At 41.4% G+C, this 18,160-nt stretch overlaps 1 protein-coding gene across 1 annotated transcript in view; it reads right to left on the bottom strand.

Annotated features, from left to right (window-relative positions):
- Positions 1–2,103: 2,103 nt before the first annotated feature.
- Positions 2,104–18,160, bottom strand: part of hs6st1b (heparan sulfate 6-O-sulfotransferase 1b) — a 100,706-nt gene continuing 84,649 nt past the window's right edge. The window contains exon 2 of the mRNA XM_072690763.1: positions 2,104–6,596. Within this exon, the coding sequence (XP_072546864.1) occupies positions 5,894–6,596 (703 nt within the window). The 3' untranslated portion in view covers positions 2,104–5,893. The remainder of the gene's footprint in view (positions 6,597–18,160) is intronic.

The following is an 18,160-nucleotide window of genomic DNA, read 5'->3' on the forward strand; positions in this document are numbered from 1 at the left end:
ACCTTAAGACAAGAGTGTTAGCTGAATCTAGTTAGAAGTATATTTAAAACCAGCCTACCTTACAAGCTAAAGATGACCCCAAGTAAAAAAGCAAGCACACTGATTTCTGAGTGGCTCCACACCTAATTTATCAAGATTGGAGGCACTTGGCTCCTCCTCTGCAATTCACACTTCTAGCTGGCCTGAAACTACACCTCAATCAGCACCTCAATCAACTAGTGAGCACCAAGCTTCTATGTTAACCTTAAGACAAGAGTGTTAGCTGAATCTAGTTAGAAGTATATTTAAAACCAGCCTACCTTACAAGCTAAAGATGACCCCAAGTAAAAAAGCAAGCACACTGATTTCTGAGTGGCTCCACACCTAATTTATCAAGATTGGAGGCACTTGGCTCCTCCTCTGCAATTCACACTTCTAGCTGGCCTGAAACTACACCTCAATCAGCACCTCAATCAACTAGTGAGCACCAAGCTTCTATGTTAACCTTAAGACAAGAGTGTTAGCTGAATCTAGTTAGAAGTATATTTAAAACCAGCCTACCTTACAAGCTAAAGATGACCCCAAGTAAAAAAGCAAGCACACTGATTTCTGAGTGGCTCCACACCTAATTTATCAAGATTGGAGGCACTTGGCTCCTCCTCTGCAATTCACACTTCTAGCTGGCCTGAAACTACACCTCAATCAGCACCTCAATCAACTAGTGAGCACCAAGCTTCTATGTTAACCTTAAGACAAGAGTGTTAGCTGAATCTAGTTAGAAGTATATTTAAAACCAGCCTACCTTACAAGCTAAAGATGACCCCAAGTAAAAAAGCAAGCACACTGATTTCTGAGTGGCTCCACACCTAATTTATCAAGATTGGAGGCACTTGGCTCCTCCTCTGCAATTCACACTTCTAGCTGGCCTGAAACTACACCTCAATCAGCACCTCAATCAACTAGTGAGCACCAAGCTTCTATGTTAACCTTAAGACAAGAGTGTTAGCTGAATCTAGTTAGAAGTATATTTAAAACCAGCCTACCTTACAAGCTAAAGATGACCCCAAGTAAAAAAGCAAGCACACTGATTTCTGAGTGGCTCCACACCTAATTTATCAAGATTGGAGGCACTTGGCTCCTCCTCTGCAATTCACACTTCTAGCTGGCCTGAAACTACACCTCAATCAGCACCTCAATCAACTAGTGAGCACCAAGCTTCTATGTTAACCTTAAGACAAGAGTGTTAGCTGAATCTAGTTAGAAGTATATTTAAAACCAGCCTACCTTACAAGCTAAAGATGACCCCAAGTAAAAAAGCAAGCACACTGATTTCTGAGTGGCTCCACACCTAATTTATCAAGATTGGAGGCACTTGGCTCCTCCTCTGCAATTCACACTTCTAGCTGGCCTGAAACTACACCTCAATCAGCACCTCAATCAACTAGTGAGCACCAAGCTTCTATGTTAACCTTAAGACAAGAGTGTTAGCTGAATCTAGTTAGAAGTATATTTAAAACCAGCCTACCTTACAAGCTAAAGATGACCCCAAGTAAAAAAGCAAGCACAAGTTAGCTTTTCTAGTCTAGTCTTGTCTTAGTTTTCTTTGTGCTCTGTATGTGATTTCCCTTTGCTTCCCCAACACTCAAAAACATTTCGTAACATTTCGCTTTATGTGAAAGCTAGTTTTGTGCAACCCATTTTGGATGAATAATGTAATTATAGTAAACACTTACATTAGCCTACGATAAAAGGTACATACAACTAGCACAACGAGCCCATTCTTTATTTCTACAGTTTAAATATAAAGTTGTTACTGATGCAAAACATAAAAAATGATTACTATAACAAGTGATTATGAACTTTTTAAATCATAGTACTGTAGTGTATCTAATGCATAAGTATAAACTCTGAAGCTATAGGGCTTAATGAATTAGACAAATTTAGATCATTTTCATAATTTAAACTGTTTAGCGTGATAACACACACAATAAACAATAATCCCCAATGATTAAAAGTCTAAAATACCAAAATAGGAGTGATCCTCATTAAAAGAAAAAAAAAAAATCTAAGGGTTGTTTTCCTTCCCTGACTAACATCAACTGTTCTGGTAAGAACGGACTCGAGGAGGTTTCTTAAAAAAAGGAATTTCTTTATTGGTAACTTTAAGATCAAATTGGCATGAATAACAGAAATACTCATACAATACAGCAATACACAATATGGGTGGAAAACAAAGTGGAGACGTGTAAAATGCCTTAAATGCATCAAATTCATTCACACACCTACACAACTGTACACCCCCCACCCCCACACACATGCTACACTTCCGCGCACTCTTATTATCTCTGGGTAAGTACAGTTTCATTGATGATTGATGCAGACCTGTCAATCTCAAACACACACAGACACACACACACGTCTGCACAGAAGCAATTGCCGCAGTAAATTGCCTCAGTGTTATTGAGTTTGATTTTGTGGGAGATGAGTGGGGCTCTAGTGAAGAATCCTCACACAGGTTCAGTCATGTCCCAACACGTCTAACACACTTTCAATTCACACATTCTGAAGACTCTCACAAACAAACACAGTCATCAGCAACCCTTGTTAAAAGTGACCTGAGCGACCCCGAGTGGGTAGCAGGGCACAGCTGTTCAGAAAAGAGCAGAGGAATAAGAGCAGGTTTGTGTTAGATGAGCTTCATAATGGAAAAAATGAAGTTCCGCTCTGACACGCATACACACACATCAATATGGAAGCCCACTCCCACAAGGAAGAGAAGAAAAAAAAGCTCATTACATGTACTATATGGACAAAAGTATTGGGACACCCACACATTACACCTATAGGAGCTTTTGCAACATTCCATTCTAAAGCCATAGGCATCACTGAGGAGTTTGTCCACCCTTTGCAGCTATAATAGCAGGTTGGGAACAGCAGAGTCAGAAGAGCATTGGCAACTTTTACGCACTATGTGCTTCAGCATTGGTCTTAGACTTCACTCTGTAACTTTACATGGTCTGTTCCTAATCACTCTCACTTTACAAGATCACTCACAACTAATGATTAAGGAATTTCACCAACTGACTTATTGCAATGGTGGCTTTCTGTTACAGCACCACACTCTTTAGAATGACCCACTCTTTCACTAATGGCAGACAGAAGGGCTAGGTGCTTGATTTTATACCTGTGGCAATAGAACTGAATAAAACATTTGAATTCAATGATTAAGAGGTTTGTCCCAATACTATTATCCATGTAGTGTTTACATCATTTTTTCTCAACATTTGTGACTCACAATATCACAATAATGACATTACCTTTATTAAATGTAACCATTATTAGTCGTCATCATTTTTAACATTTTTCTGAAGATGAGTCATTACTCACACGCAAGTCATTATTTAGGAATACTAAGCCATAAATCTGTCTGTCATAATTTTAAGATTTATTTTGACTCAACATTTTCAAATATTGCTTCATCTGTAATAATATTTACCACTGTAATTAATCACAATTCCAAACATTCTTGTGAAAATAAGTCATGCAGTCCACCAGGCTCAGATTGGCCAGCATGCCCACCTGTCGGTTGTTGGCCAGATTTAGTCCAAATGACCTCTATTACTAATCATAATTTCAAACATTCTTGTGAAAATAATCATAATTTGCAAGTAAGTTATTATTTAGGATGACCAAGTCATAATTTTGACTGTTGTTGAGATTTTTTTGACACTTTATACAAACTTAAACAACTTTTATACGTCATTATTCTTAAGGCATAGTCAGGAAATTGGTCATTATTGTAGTATACTAAAATATATTTTAACATAACTTAATATGTGGAGACAACTGTAAGATCTTAACACACTGCTGCCAGAAACCAGGAAAGAGGAAAATGCACAGGTGATTTTTTCCCCCTCTCTTCTACCTGCTGGACATGAGCTTCCACATACTACACTACCAGTTAAACGTTCGGACAAACATGACTGAACATGATTTATCATCATCTTAATGCCATTGTAATCTAAAGACTCAGGCTTCGGCTTCGGAAATGTCTAACACAGATATAAATGGTGAAGATTATTTATTTGTATTTATTTTTGTTTTATTTCTCAAATAGTTTCCAACAAGGTCTCAGCATATGTAGAACTTCTTCCAAGTCTGGAAAGGCCTCCCAGGTGGCACCTCATAAAGCGGCTTGAGAGAATGCCAAGAGCGTGTAAAGATCATCATGACAAAGGGTGAAGTATCTAAAACAGGAGTCAGTTCTGGACACTGGATAATTCAGATCACTGTTATTCTAAAATGTGGAAAATGAGAAGAAATAGGAAATCTATTGTCTTTGAGAAGGTGTGTTCCAAACTTTAGACTTTTGAAGCATGGTTAAAAATGAAAAATCAAGCCGGATCTTTTTGTATAATTCTACTCTGATTAGCATGTGAAACTGCGGCCTGCCACATCTGAATCGACCATGACACTGGCAATCATTTCTCCATCAGCACAGCACATCTCTCCATGAACGTCTCCATTAAACGTCAAGGAAAATGTCAGACTCAAGGGGGCCAAGCATCTCACACACACGCACACACTGAACGCTCTGTGGCGGAAAAAAAAAAAAAAAAAAAACAACGGGGGGAAAAACATGTCCGTTTTATATATTAAGATATATATCTCTCTAAAAACATACTCAGTCACAGCATCTGTTAGTAATCTGGTGCGGGGAAATTCCAGTCGCTCTCTGCACTTCACTTCAGTTAAAAAAAATAAAATCAAAACAACTGAAGATTTATACATGGGATATAAAAATTCGGAATATCGCTGATATTCGTAGGACTTTGCTGAAACAATCAATTAAGTGATTTTCTTTCATCTTACAAAACTAGGCTTTAAAGCGATGCATTGCGCCTCGGCAAAGTAACACTTAAATGGCGTGGGGGAAAGCTTGGTAGAATTCGTCCTTTGTGTCTTGGGGGGGCAGGAAGTGGCTTTGCCATTACTCACTGGAGACTTGTTTAAGGAAAATAAAAAGGTTGCAAGTATGAATCCCAAACTTACAGTCATCAACCACATTCTCTTGTTGGACTGTTTCCAACTCAAAAACAAGCTGGCATTATTTGGGGGATGAGAATAAGAGAGTCCATAATGACCTCTTATCTCTCTGGGAGATGAAGATGCAATAACTCTGCCCACCCTCTTCCATTCTGTCTCTCTCTTTGAAGAAAAAAGGCTGTGCACCTTTAGTCTCCTCCCTGGCCTTATCCTCTGGCTAGTCTGCTTCCAACTTAGAAATAAGCTGGTATTCCTTAGGGGAGGAAAGAGAGGCAGTCCCTAATGATCCTCCTTCGTTCGGCGGGATGAAAAAGAGATGGCTCCACCCACAATTTTCTTCTCCCTCATTCTGTCAGGAAGAAAAAGGGCTCGGAAGTGTGCACCCTGTACCCCTAGTTTCCACAAACTGAACATACTCTCCAGCAAGTCGGCTTCTAACTTGGGAACAGGCTGGTACTCCTTGGGGGAAGAGAGTGGGAGAGTCCATAAGGATCCTCTATCTTTTGAGAGATGAAGGCAAGATGGCTCCCCCCCCCAACTTCCTTTCTCTCTTTCTCTCTTAAAAGAAAAAAGGCTTGCGGGTATGTATCCTACATCTCAGGTTTCCTTAAATTGCTCACAACCTCTTGCTGAAAAAGACTTGCAAGTGGGCACCTTGCACCTGTAGTCTTCTCGTTGACCACATTCTCCTGCTTGTCTGGTTCCAACTTAGGAATAAGCTGGTATTCCTTGGGGGAAGAAAGAGAAAGAGAGAGTGAGAGAGAGAGTCCATAATGACCCAGTCTCTCCCTATGGGAGCTAGCTCTTCCCACCATAATCCTTTGTCTCTCTTTCTCTGCTTTTCTCTTTTGAACGGACCTCTGCTGGGCTACCATCCGCTAACAATCTGGTTCATGTAGTCCTCGGTAGGCAGACGTGCCGTTCCCTCGCCCCCCTCGTCCCGCAATGCTCCATGTGGGACGGCCCGCCCACGAAGCATCAGCATCCTCTGCTCGCGGCGCTCCAGCATGTGCTTGTACATGTAGCGCTGCTGGAAGAGGTCCTTGGCATAGTCGTAGAGGCGCATGTCCAGCTCGTTGAGCTCCTCGATGCGGCGGATGGTGCCCTCGTCCAGGTCCACGCCGGCCGCCCGCGTACTATTGTACTGCACAAAGGGCCGGATGAAGCGCAGGCGGAAGGTGCGCTCAAACAGGTACTGCGTCTTACGCTGGAACTCGGTCAGGCCGAAGAAGGCCATGTCGCGCAGGTTCTTCTTGGCCGACTCCAGCAGGATCTGAGCACGCTTTTTCTCGGGCAGCGTGGACATGTTGTAGCAGCCCACCAGGCTCAGATCAGCCAGCATGCGCACCTGCCGGTTGTTGGCCAGGTTGTACGGGCAGTCCATGAACTGCTGCAGCGTGCAGCCTGACCAGTCTGAACCCTCGTAGCAGGAGGGCAGCTCCTGGGGCGTAGGCGTGCGCCCATCGCACATGTGCAGCGACGTCTTCCACGTGGCGCCCCGCTGCACGTGCCGCCACTCGCTCAGGTACCGCGACACAGGGTCCCGCAGCAGGGTGATGTAATAGAACTTTCTGCAGGAAGGGAGAGAGAGAGAGAGGGAGAGAGAGACCTCAGGTTAAAAAAAGAAAAAGCCACACATATCGGTTGTCCTATTTAATTAAACTAGATTGAGTTACGATAGAGCTCTGGTCTTTTAGGTCATAGGACACTGGCAAATTCTCTGCCAAATGAATAAATGTGCACATAATGTGAGCGTAGGGGAAGACATAAATTACACAAAAATACAATATATACCAATCCACAATTATTATACCAATCTAAAGATTATTTATGCTTGTAATTACCAAGTAATTGTAAGTGCCAATTAGGCAGACAACTAACAATTACATCCAGTAAATCAGCTTGATGTTTAGTCCATCAATTGTAAGGTAAGTAGTTATATAAAAGTGCAGTAAATGCATATTAAATATTAAAAAGTATGCATAATGTTCATTTATGTCCAAACAAAGGAAAACAAACAGGCATTCATTTTTTTCAACTATAATCTTGGATAATAAACATTTTAATTGGAAGCAGAGTAACAGATCTGCTCCTGACAATGCCATTTTAAGCAGTGTGAATGAACCCTGTAAATATTATTTTCTCTGTACTAATAAAGCAAAGCTAATTTAGTTTCCAATTGTATTTTTAACCAACTATTGTAATAACAATAAAAAAAATTGGTTGTGAGTGGTTGATGGCATTTCTGATTTCAGATTTAAGTACAGTAAATCTAAATCAGCACTTGTACTGCGAACAACAGGCAAAACCAAGACAGTCAGCGTGAAAAGGCAAACGCTGCTGGCTATACTGTACACCACCACATGCAACCAATAACACAGTGCAGTGTGGGAGAAAGCAGCAGGGACTGAGGCGGCACCTTCCTCCAGAAGTCTAACGCTCCAAGCTCTGACTGCTCAGACTGCAGTCCCCAGCTACCAACAGCCTTCAGTTAAATATTTCAAACATGATGCATGATGCTATCGGCAATCATACACAGCGTATACACCTTCTCTCTGCTTTATCTCGCCCACCTCAAAAAGCATACAGTATGATGACTATGTTCATAACTCTGTAGTGTGTGTATAATATATATATACACATACATACATACATACATACACATACACACACACACACACACACACATGATTTGATATGAAATAAGAATTATGAATCACGAGGTTTGAATCTTAAGTACAAATTTCAGTGTGTCATTCGGTCACCAAATTCAATCTGATTACAATTCTTGTAGAAATGATTGGGTGTGTTGTAAACATTGATAATAAACTGCTTTAGGAAATCTCAAAGTATCCTGAAATCTCAAAAGGTTTGGTACTATGTAACATTTAAACAACTGGATTCACAAATGTGAGTGGATAAACTATTTAGCAGTAGTTAAATGCGATAAATAAATCACAATTTTTATCATGTGTTTGAAATTAGTCAAAAATGTCAAGAAATGTCAAAAATAGCAAGTAATAATATACTGAATAATTAATTATCTTAAAATAAATTATATACCTATTATGATATTTTAAAATAAATGAAGTTGCATTGCCACCTTCACAGGAACACATTGTCCACATCTGGTAAAAAGACTGCAATCTGTGAAAAAGTCATCGCACACAAGGATTGTCAAAAAGATGGGAAAAACCACTGTGACCCTATAAATCCCCCCATCTAACCACAGCCCTCCAGCCAACCCTAGAGACCCTGACAGCTTCATTTTCTCCATCACAGCTCCTCCAGCCTGAACCCACTCCCAGCCTTCAACATCTTGAAACATCATCACAGGAGATGAAAAAGCGCCGGAACATTCCTGAGTCAGTGTGTAATCAGAGATACCTGTAGTGCAGAGAGGCTGGGGAGGGCTTTGACCTTGCTCTCTCTCTCTCTCTCTCTCTCACACACACACACACACACACACACACACACACACACACACACACACACACACACACACACACACAGTCCAGGGGGAAGAATCCTACCTTCAGGGGAGAAAAAATATTTTTCTAAAACAAACAGACATGCACATACCACAGATTAAAAGTAAACAGACAGGCACACGCACTTATCTCCTGAATATCTCTGTCTAGGTCTCAGGTAACGCCTTTAACTCCAGATAGATGTTACTAGTTTTATTGCATTTATTATTTTAAAACAATGGAGAACTTTTGTAATAATTGAAGCTACTTTAGTTTGTTACTGTAGTTGTAATACCATAGTATTTACTTACACCTACACTTCACTATGAATGATCCAGTGACTACTATGAATGATCCAGTAACTACTATAAAACGATCCAGTAACTAATATAAATGATCCAGTAACCACTATTAATGATCCACGACTACTATTAATGATCCAGTAACTAATTTAAATGATCCAGTTACTAATATAAATGATCCAGTAACTACTATAAATGATCCAGTAACTACTATTAATGATCCAGTAACTAATATAAATGATCCAGTAACTAATACAAATGATCCAGTTACTAATATAAAATGTTCCAGTTACTAATATAAATGATCCACTGACTACTATTAATGATCCAGTAACTACTATTAATGATCCAGTAAATATTATAAATAGGTTTAGTAACTGCTATACATCTAATATATCTTAGAATAAAGTGAGGAAGTGCGGCCTAGTGATCGTCCCACAGGCTTAAAAAAAGGCAATTTAGAGACAGCTGAGATGAATGGATGTAAGAGACTGTGAGGCTGCACTGAGGTAGAGGTGGAGTTTAAGTGTGTGTGTGTGTGTGTGTGTGTGTGTTTGTGTGTGTGTGTGTGTGTGTGTGTGTGTAAGAGGGTGCCAGTCTGAGAGGGAAATCTCCAGGCTGCTCCAAACCTCCAGCGTGGCAGACAGAATGAGCTATGGGGCGCAGTTTACACAGAGACATCTCCCCGTCCTCACCCAGAGCTGCTGCTTTACCAACCTGACAAGACGGATGCAGTGGCAAAGCACAATCTACTGCATACCAGCGCTCCATTTAACAAGGAACCTCAAAGAGGACGAAATGAACCCCAAAACACTTGTACTTTTAATACTTCATACTTTATGGCTAAATTAAGTAGCTGAGGTTAGGAGGTTGTTTGCCCTGGTATGCTCAAGCTAAAGTGCAAATCAATTAAACAAAAGCGAGGCTGGTTAAACAGGCTCTCCAGTCAGAATCTAAAATGTAACCACCGTCACTTCTGTGGTAAGCATGCCTTTTCACATCCTACAGCCATGTTATAGTAGTCTGTTGAGCGAGGTTTCCTGGTTACAATGTGCAAAGAACTTCTAAGAAAACTACAACTGCAAGCTGACCCTGGAACAGAGCTCTGTCTGCATGATATGATGAAGATGGGTCAGCTACACCTTCCTGGCCTTTGTAAAGGCTCATGCAGAGGGACGGTGCAGAAACCCACAGAAGTCACTGTGCGACATATGGCTGCCATTCAACACTGTAACACCCTCATGCTGAGGGGAGACTGAGCGCTGGCGCACATATGCACACAGAGCAGCTAGCACCAGGGTTACCACCTCCGTACAACCAAATGACCAACCCCAGGTACACACAGAAAGTGCTATCTTGACAACCAACTGCCATAGACATTGTATCACCATGTTATGATGAATGAACCAGTAGAAATGGTCCAAAATGACTTTTTAACATTGACTTCCATTAACTATAAAGGTTCTCCGCTTTGTCTATGAAGTTGACTATGTAAACTAAGACTATGTAAAAAATAATAATAATAATAATAAATTATATATTAGTCACTGCACAGCAGTATAATAAAATTTTACTTCCACATTTACATTCTCCCCCACGCCCCAATTCCTGCTGATCTATGGGATTGAAACAGAGACCTTCCAGTCCTAAGCCTTAGGTGTTTATTTTTTTCTTGATATGATATGATATTGATGATAATATGATATATGATTAACTCTTCTAAAGGCTTATACTGTGAACCTAACAGCAACACCATCCATCTATCCATCTTCATGTGTGCTTTTTCCCAGACAGGTCCCAGAGCCTACCTGGAATCACTGGGCGTAAGGCCGGAGTCCTTCCTGGACAAGATTCCAGTCCGTTGCAGGGTACAACACTTGCCAAGTCACTAACACACAGACACTGAAATCTAGGGCTAGATTAGCAAAGCCAGTTCATCTACCATGTGGTTTTGGGAGATGGGAGGATAACTGAAGCACAGTTCATTTAGTTCTCATTAACTTACATCTATCAATCTTTTATTATACTGATCATTTAAGTGCATCACAGAAAAACACCTAAAACCTTGCTATATAACACCGATAATCACCACGTCATGAGGAATATGGCGTATTAGGTTCAGTATGTATTTTAATAATGCCATGTTACCATTACTGTTTATTACCTTTGTATGACAGTTAGCAGTAATGGGAACATGACCTTGCTCAAATAATCTGTTCATGGCATGGTTATGTCATTGTTATGTGGCAGGGCTCAAGATGGTAGTTCGAGACACTGCACAGTTTTACAGTACCCAGTACAGACACTTGGGGGCAGTATGTACATACAAACTGCAGCGTACAACAGAGAAGTGAAGTCCGCTTGCTGGACCACTTTGGCCATAAGCAGAGGTAACAGAGGAGACACGCAACTGTGCGCAGCGTGACATTAGAATACGTGTTTATCGCACCCTTACGACTTATATAAGCAGTGAGAAATGAGAGGATAGAGGGTCTAGGGTAAAAGAGAGAAGAGAAAAAAGGGAAGCAGGAGATGGGTGAGTAAGAGGTAGAGGAGGAGGAGGAGGAGGAAGAGGTGGTGGAACAAAGAGGAAGTGAGAGGATGTAGTGCTCTAAATAGCAACTCTAGGAATAAGTGGAAGAGGGGAAATGGCAAAAAGGAGAAAGTGAGGCCTCGTTTGTACGAATCTGCAACTGGTGTAACTGGAGCAACCGGCACAGCCTGAAGGAAAAGCAACCAGATATGCTGAATGCCACTATAACTGCCATGTACCTTCTTTCTTCCTTAACACACACACATTCAGCGCAATGGGAAACTCTCCCCGTCTTTGTGTGGCACCTTCGCACATTTCTAAATCTAATCCATCTCTGCTCAACAGCCCTTTTCCTTTAATGCCTCTCGCTCTCTAAAACCCATCCAGCTCTTTATCAGCCTGAATCACCCTCTCCGTGCTCAGGGACAGTGCCCCGAGCCCATTATCATTAGTGAGCCCGAGTGAGCTTGCTTTTTAATAACCCTGCTCCCTGTTTCCACGGCGATTAAACTCCGAGCCCATGCACACGCCCCAGCAGATTAGAAGATCCTGCTCGACTCCAATAAGATGGTAATGGCTGGCCTGCCCACTCTCTAAAACGCCAGTCAATACTAATAACCCACCGTTATGGGCTTATTAACTGGGACAGACCCAGGACAGAGACTTGAGGCACTCCACCCAGTGGCAGCCCCTAGACTCAAATACCACGAGTCTGTGGGCTTACTTGCTTTGTTAAGACCGATTAAGGCACTCTGCATGGCAGCACAGTGCAGACTTAAATAACGTATGGCTTATTACGTTCTAAAACAGGGCTGGGCATAGAATTGAGACTTGAGGCACGCTGCCTGGCAGCAGTCAGTGTAGATAGTATGCATGGTCTGATTTGACGCACAACAGCACTCTCATTTTCAATAATGCTTATTGGGTAAACTAACAAGCATCAAACATGCATGAAAAAGTGTTTTCCTCCAGGCAAAATGTGGCCACACTGCACCATGCGAGGGAGCACTCGAGTGCATTTGTGTGTGTGTGTGTCTGTCTGTATTGATTTCGCTCATAATCTGTGTGTGACTAAAGGTTATCCACACATGCAGCGAGTGAGAGGCTTAACTGAGTGGAAGACTAACAGTTGGAAATCGAGGAAATCTTCTAAATCCACCACCTGATGTTTGTGACTTTTCTCTCTTGGTAGGAAAAAATCTATTTTTTTTGTAAACACTTTTCATATATTAGGAATTGTTGTATCACAAGGTTTTTTTTCTAGTGAAATCTGTTTAACTTCAGGCTACAATTTCTGTGACGAAGTGTCAGAATATTTAATAGAGAAACAAATACCAGCACAACAAACAAATACTTTTTTTAATACAGTTTTTGAATGATTTGGTCCAGCCCTACTACCAGCCCTATCATTTTACTATTATAATAGCTATGTAGTTAATGAAAGTGAGAAAGAAAGTGGCTATGGGGCAGATGATAAGTTAATTCTGGTGTGAGATGGAGTGATATTGTGGGGGTGGGATGGACAGCTTCTGAACTTGTGCGTGCTTGATGGACTCAGGGTCAGGGTCACAGTGAAACACTGTGTTCGCACTGGACAAACAGGGCTGGGCCTAGAATTGAGACTCGAGGCACTCCAAATATAACAAGGCTATTACATCTTACCTGCAGTATTAAGACCCTTTAATGCACTTTGCATGGCAGCACAGTCCAGATGTAAATAACATATGGCTAACTATTACTTAATGACTATTAACACTCTTTATATACTAGGAATTGTTGTATCACAAGGGTTTTTTTCTAGTGAAATTTGGTTTACTTCAGGCTACAACTAAGCTTCAGAATACTAAATAGAGGAACACATACCAGCAAACTAGTTATGTAGTTAATTAGAGTGAGGAAGTGTAGGCCTAGATATGGGGCTACGGGGCAGATGATGAGGCTAATTTCCACTTAAATAAGAAGCTAACAGCTAACAAGTGAATGACATGTTATTCTAGTGTGAGATGGAGTGGTTTTGTTAGTTTGGGGGGGGGGGGGGGGGGGGGGGGGGGTATGGTATGGGGGACCGCAGACCGCATCCGAACTCCAGAACGTGTGCGTACTTGATGGACTCTGGGACGGGGTCACAGTGAAACACGGTATTCGCAGCGGACAACCTGTCTCCGGGGTGACAGCTCGGAGACGAGCCGTCAGCAGCTCCAGTCAAAACAAAGCGCCACATGCAAATCCAGCAGCCTCGAAATATGATGAGAAAACAAAGGCCGCTCAGGCAGCAGACTGCTCGGGTTTTGACAAGTCACACATTTTGACAGCGCCGACACACAACGGCTGTAGAAATAGCGTTTTTTTTTCAGCCTGGACACGGACACACACACACACACACACACACACAGTTTAGGCACCCTGTAGCTTGGTCAAAATTTCTGTTACTGCGAATAGCTTAAAAAAAAAAAGTAGTAAAAAAATGACCTGATTTCTAAATGACAAAGATTAAAGATCATTTCCATTCACCCCCCCCACCCCCACACAGGGTCTTCCTTGTAAAAGGCTTCTAGTTCTGTGAGATTGCTGGACTGTCTTGCTGCACTGTTACAGATTTACAGAGTTTTATAATTATGTTGATACTGGGAGATTAGAAAGACCATGGCAAAGCCTTCAGGTTGTGCTTCTTTAGGTAATCCACTAAGGATTTTGAGGCATGTTTAGGATCATTATCCTCTTTTCATCTTCACCTTTTTTTTTTTATTACATTGAAATGATCTTCAAACACAAATGCTAGTGCCTCTGGCTGCAACACGAGCCCAAAGCATGATCGATCCACCCCCCCTCCCACTCCCACCCCCACCCCCCCCTCCCACTCCCACCCCCACCCCCCCTGTTTAACAGGCGGAGAGATGTTCTTTTCATGAAATTACACACCTGTTTTTTCTCCAAACATACCTTTGCGCATTGCTGCTTCATCAGTCCACAAGGCTTGTTTCATAAAATGCATCAGGTTTGTTTAGATGTTCCACTAACGTTTGTGAAGGAGATGCAGGAAAGACTTTCTGCCATGAAGGTCATATTTGTGCAAGTGTAACTGCACAGCAGAACAGTGCTCTACCGCTCCAGAGTCTGCTAAATTGTCCTCATTTGTCTGTCTAGCAGAACTACAAAGCAGTGTTTTCCTGGCCTTCCAGACAGCAACATGTTAACTGCTAACTGTTGACGAATTATATTATACACTTGAAATTCCTACTTGAGAACGCTGTTATTTTCTTGTAGTCGTCTCCTGCTTTGTGGGCATCAATTATTGTCATTTTGCAACTGTTAAGAGGAGCCGATGACTGCTGATTGATTGTATAAGGTTTGAGGAATTGAAAGATTTAATCAAAATTCTGGGGATATCCAAACTTTTGCATTGCGTCAATTTTTTATTTCACCCGGAAATTTAATTAATTTAATATTTAATTAATTTAATAATTTAATATAACACTTATCTTGCTTAAAATGTCAAAACTTTTGGAAATCATTTCAATCATTTCCTTCTACTCAATTCTCTAATCACAGTAACAGTACCAGACATTTTGACCAAGGTTCCCCATACTTGTTACAGTACAGGAAAGAAAGTGAGAAAGGATAAAATAGTGCAAATTCTGAGGAACAGGGATACACCCACAGCCACGAACACAGATCATTCATTTTCATTTATTTGTTCATTCGTGTATCCCAGTTCCAGCATGCATCTCCCAGTGCTGGACTGAAACTGGGGAAGTGGAGCAGGGGTGCATTATTCATGCAGGGAAAAAAACAAAAACAAAGAAAGAGTGAGACTGAGCCAACTGAGTTCCCATGACCTGCCACTACAAGCGGCCTTTGAACGTCTCTGGCGAGTTGTATTTATGAGCGCATGTGAATACGCTGCTGCTTGCTCTTGCTTTTTCACACAAAGAAACTGAGAGTGTTCGGCTCGCTGCTGCAGAAGCCAGGTCAAATGTGTTTGTAGCTCCTTTCTCATCTCTGAGGAGAGTAGACCCCTGGGAAATGGAGTCTTTTTTGGCAATGTTCATGTTACAAGCCTATACATTCTTGGCAAAAGGGGCTCTATTACTAAATAAGTTCTAAGGCTTTGGACTGTAACATAACCCTTTCATGTGCTATATACAGATTTTTCCTTTTTACGAATTAAAAAAATATTATGAATCATTAAATGTTCTTAGATTGGAGTAAACGCAGCAGAGTTCCGATTTGAAAAGATCAGCTTTTCGTTTACACACTTTTTAACAAATAAAATTTGTCCTATTTAGGCAAAGCAATCTGATATGTGTCACAGCAGCCTGGTAACGTGAATGTTGCTTTCTGAGATCAGACGAGATGCTGAATGGCAACATTCTGGAGAGCGTCCACCTGAAAACCCATTAGTGCGGAAACTCATCCTCATGTGGACGACAGTGACTCATGGTTGATGAATACCAATGCGTGCGTAATACTCCAGTGGAAATTTGCACAGAAATGCGCAATAATTTCATGTGGTCGGATCTTGCAGAGAAAACATTGGTAACAAGACTGCTGTGTGTCCACGGCACCAGCATCATCATCACAAAAATAGCTAATACAGCAACACACAAAACACAATTTATTTATCATATACACAGTCAGATCTGAATATTCTGACCAACTACCCAATAGTGGGAGCAACCACCCTTGGCTTGGATGACACTAGCGAGACAGCATGGTGTTCATTATAGAGCTTAACTGGTGCACAGTGGTGCGTAAATTGCACTGTACCACTTGCCAGAGTCATCGTTCCCCTCCGGCATCAACGGCCCATGAGGCACCACTGTTTTGCCGTCCCTTGAGCTTAGAAGTTTCTGAGCTGCTACCACCCTTTACCCACTGTCACAGTCAGAATACCAGAATATCAAGACCACCCCTGGTTTGGAATGAACTCAGCCCAGGATGTCACAGATGCCATGTGAGAGGGTTTGCTGCATGTATAAATAAGCAAGCACACCAGTCAGCTGTAGATGTCTAAAAAGGCATGATAATAGGGTAATGGGTGAAGGGTGGTACCATCTTGGAGACTGCAAATTTCGTAAGATGTTCTAGAGTTGCCACAATGAAGGTGAATGGCATAACCGTGGGGCCCCATGGGCCACTGATGCCAGAGGGGAACAATGACTTTGGCAAATGGTACAGAGCAATCAACATACCACAGCGGACCAGTTAACCTCTATAATGAACAGCCCCGTCACATAATACAGTCCATGCCACAATGTCTCGCTACAGTCTTTTGTACAAAAATCGATCATTCCCATGATTACAATATTGGAGGAGGCCGATTTTTACTACACTCACGCACCCTGCAATAAGAAGTGTACCCAGCATAGACACTATGCAGGGCAGCCAATCAGACCAGAGCATCTCATTAAATCATTTTGAAATGGTTATAAATGATAAATGCAGTTGTTCAGTGTTGTAGATGCACTAATAATGCCCATGATATACCCAGAGTTGTGACAGTTTATCATCATAACCGTAACATGCAAACTATCGCAATTTCAGTTAATGGCAGTCCCCTAGCTGCGCACTGGCACTTCTACTGTATGGCTTTGTGCCAAATAGGCATTAGTGTGTGTTTTTTTTTTTTTTTTTTATCATACACAATAAGTAACGCTGTTATAAATGCTGAAGGGAGTGGAGGCTTAGCTCCAGAGAGACCGCTTTGATTAAGAACAGATCCATTAAAAGAAATCATAAACGGACCATTTGAGATGACACTGTCAACACACTGGTAAAGATGATATCCTCAGTGTCTTCTCATTTGTGTGTGTGTGTGAGAGTGTGTGTGAGTGTAAATGGGCAGTGTTTTTCCTCTAATGAAAGTAAAAGTTAATGACACTGGAAAGAACTGCCAAGTCCTCTTGGCAGACTGATGGAAGTGGGGGCAGAGGTAATTAACACTCTAATGACACAACAGGTGATCTCTGCTCTTTGCCTCTGCTGACTACATGCCTTTACATCAACCACACACACACACACACACACACACACACACACACACACAGTATGTACACTGACAGGGACATCGGAAAAGAACAGAAGAAAAACAAGAAGGGAAGTGTTCTGGGTTCTGCCTTATGCTCATATTGTACTCCTTACCTGCCATATTCTCATATCCAACATGCTGTAGATGTCTAACATAATCATGACTGCAGCAGCTCCCTTCCTGACAGGCTTCTGGCAGAGGCTGAACATCAGTCCCTGACTTATCTTACAGATTTTTTTTTTCTGTACAATCTGTTCAGACTCGCTTGTAATCGTGTACTACTTGTGTCATAACCTGAATCACTGGGTTCTGAACTGGTTTTCTGTAAAGCTGCTTTATAAAATAAGCATTATGTACAATGTTGTAGAAGTGATGCGGGCTTACCACTGAATTGAAGAGAGGAGATGAGAAGAAGCAACAGAGAGCAGAACAAGAGTGGAGAGGAGAACAGCAGAAAAGAAAGGGAGGGAATAGATAAAAAAAGGAAAGATTTGAAAAGAGAAACCTTTCAAAGACTTAAACAGGAAAGATTCGAGAAGAGAGAATTTAACAAGATTCGAGAAGAGAATTGAACGTCTTGCAGTTTGAGATAAGATTTAAGAGAAAACCATTTAAGAAAGTAAAGAGAAAAGAAGATAAATTAAATGAAGAGAAGTGAGAGAAGAAGAAGAGAAGGTAACTGAAGAGAAGATAAGAGAAATGAAGTGAAAGAAGAAAAAGAAGAGACATGAAGTGAAAGAAGAAAAAGAAGAGACATGAAGAGAAAGGATAAGAGAAATGAAGAGAAAAGGAAAGAAGAGAA

The sequence above is a fragment of the Salminus brasiliensis genome, chromosome 1 (genome assembly GCF_030463535.1).
Source record: "Salminus brasiliensis chromosome 1, fSalBra1.hap2, whole genome shotgun sequence".
NCBI classification, from domain to species: domain Eukaryota; kingdom Metazoa; phylum Chordata; class Actinopteri; order Characiformes; family Bryconidae; genus Salminus; species Salminus brasiliensis.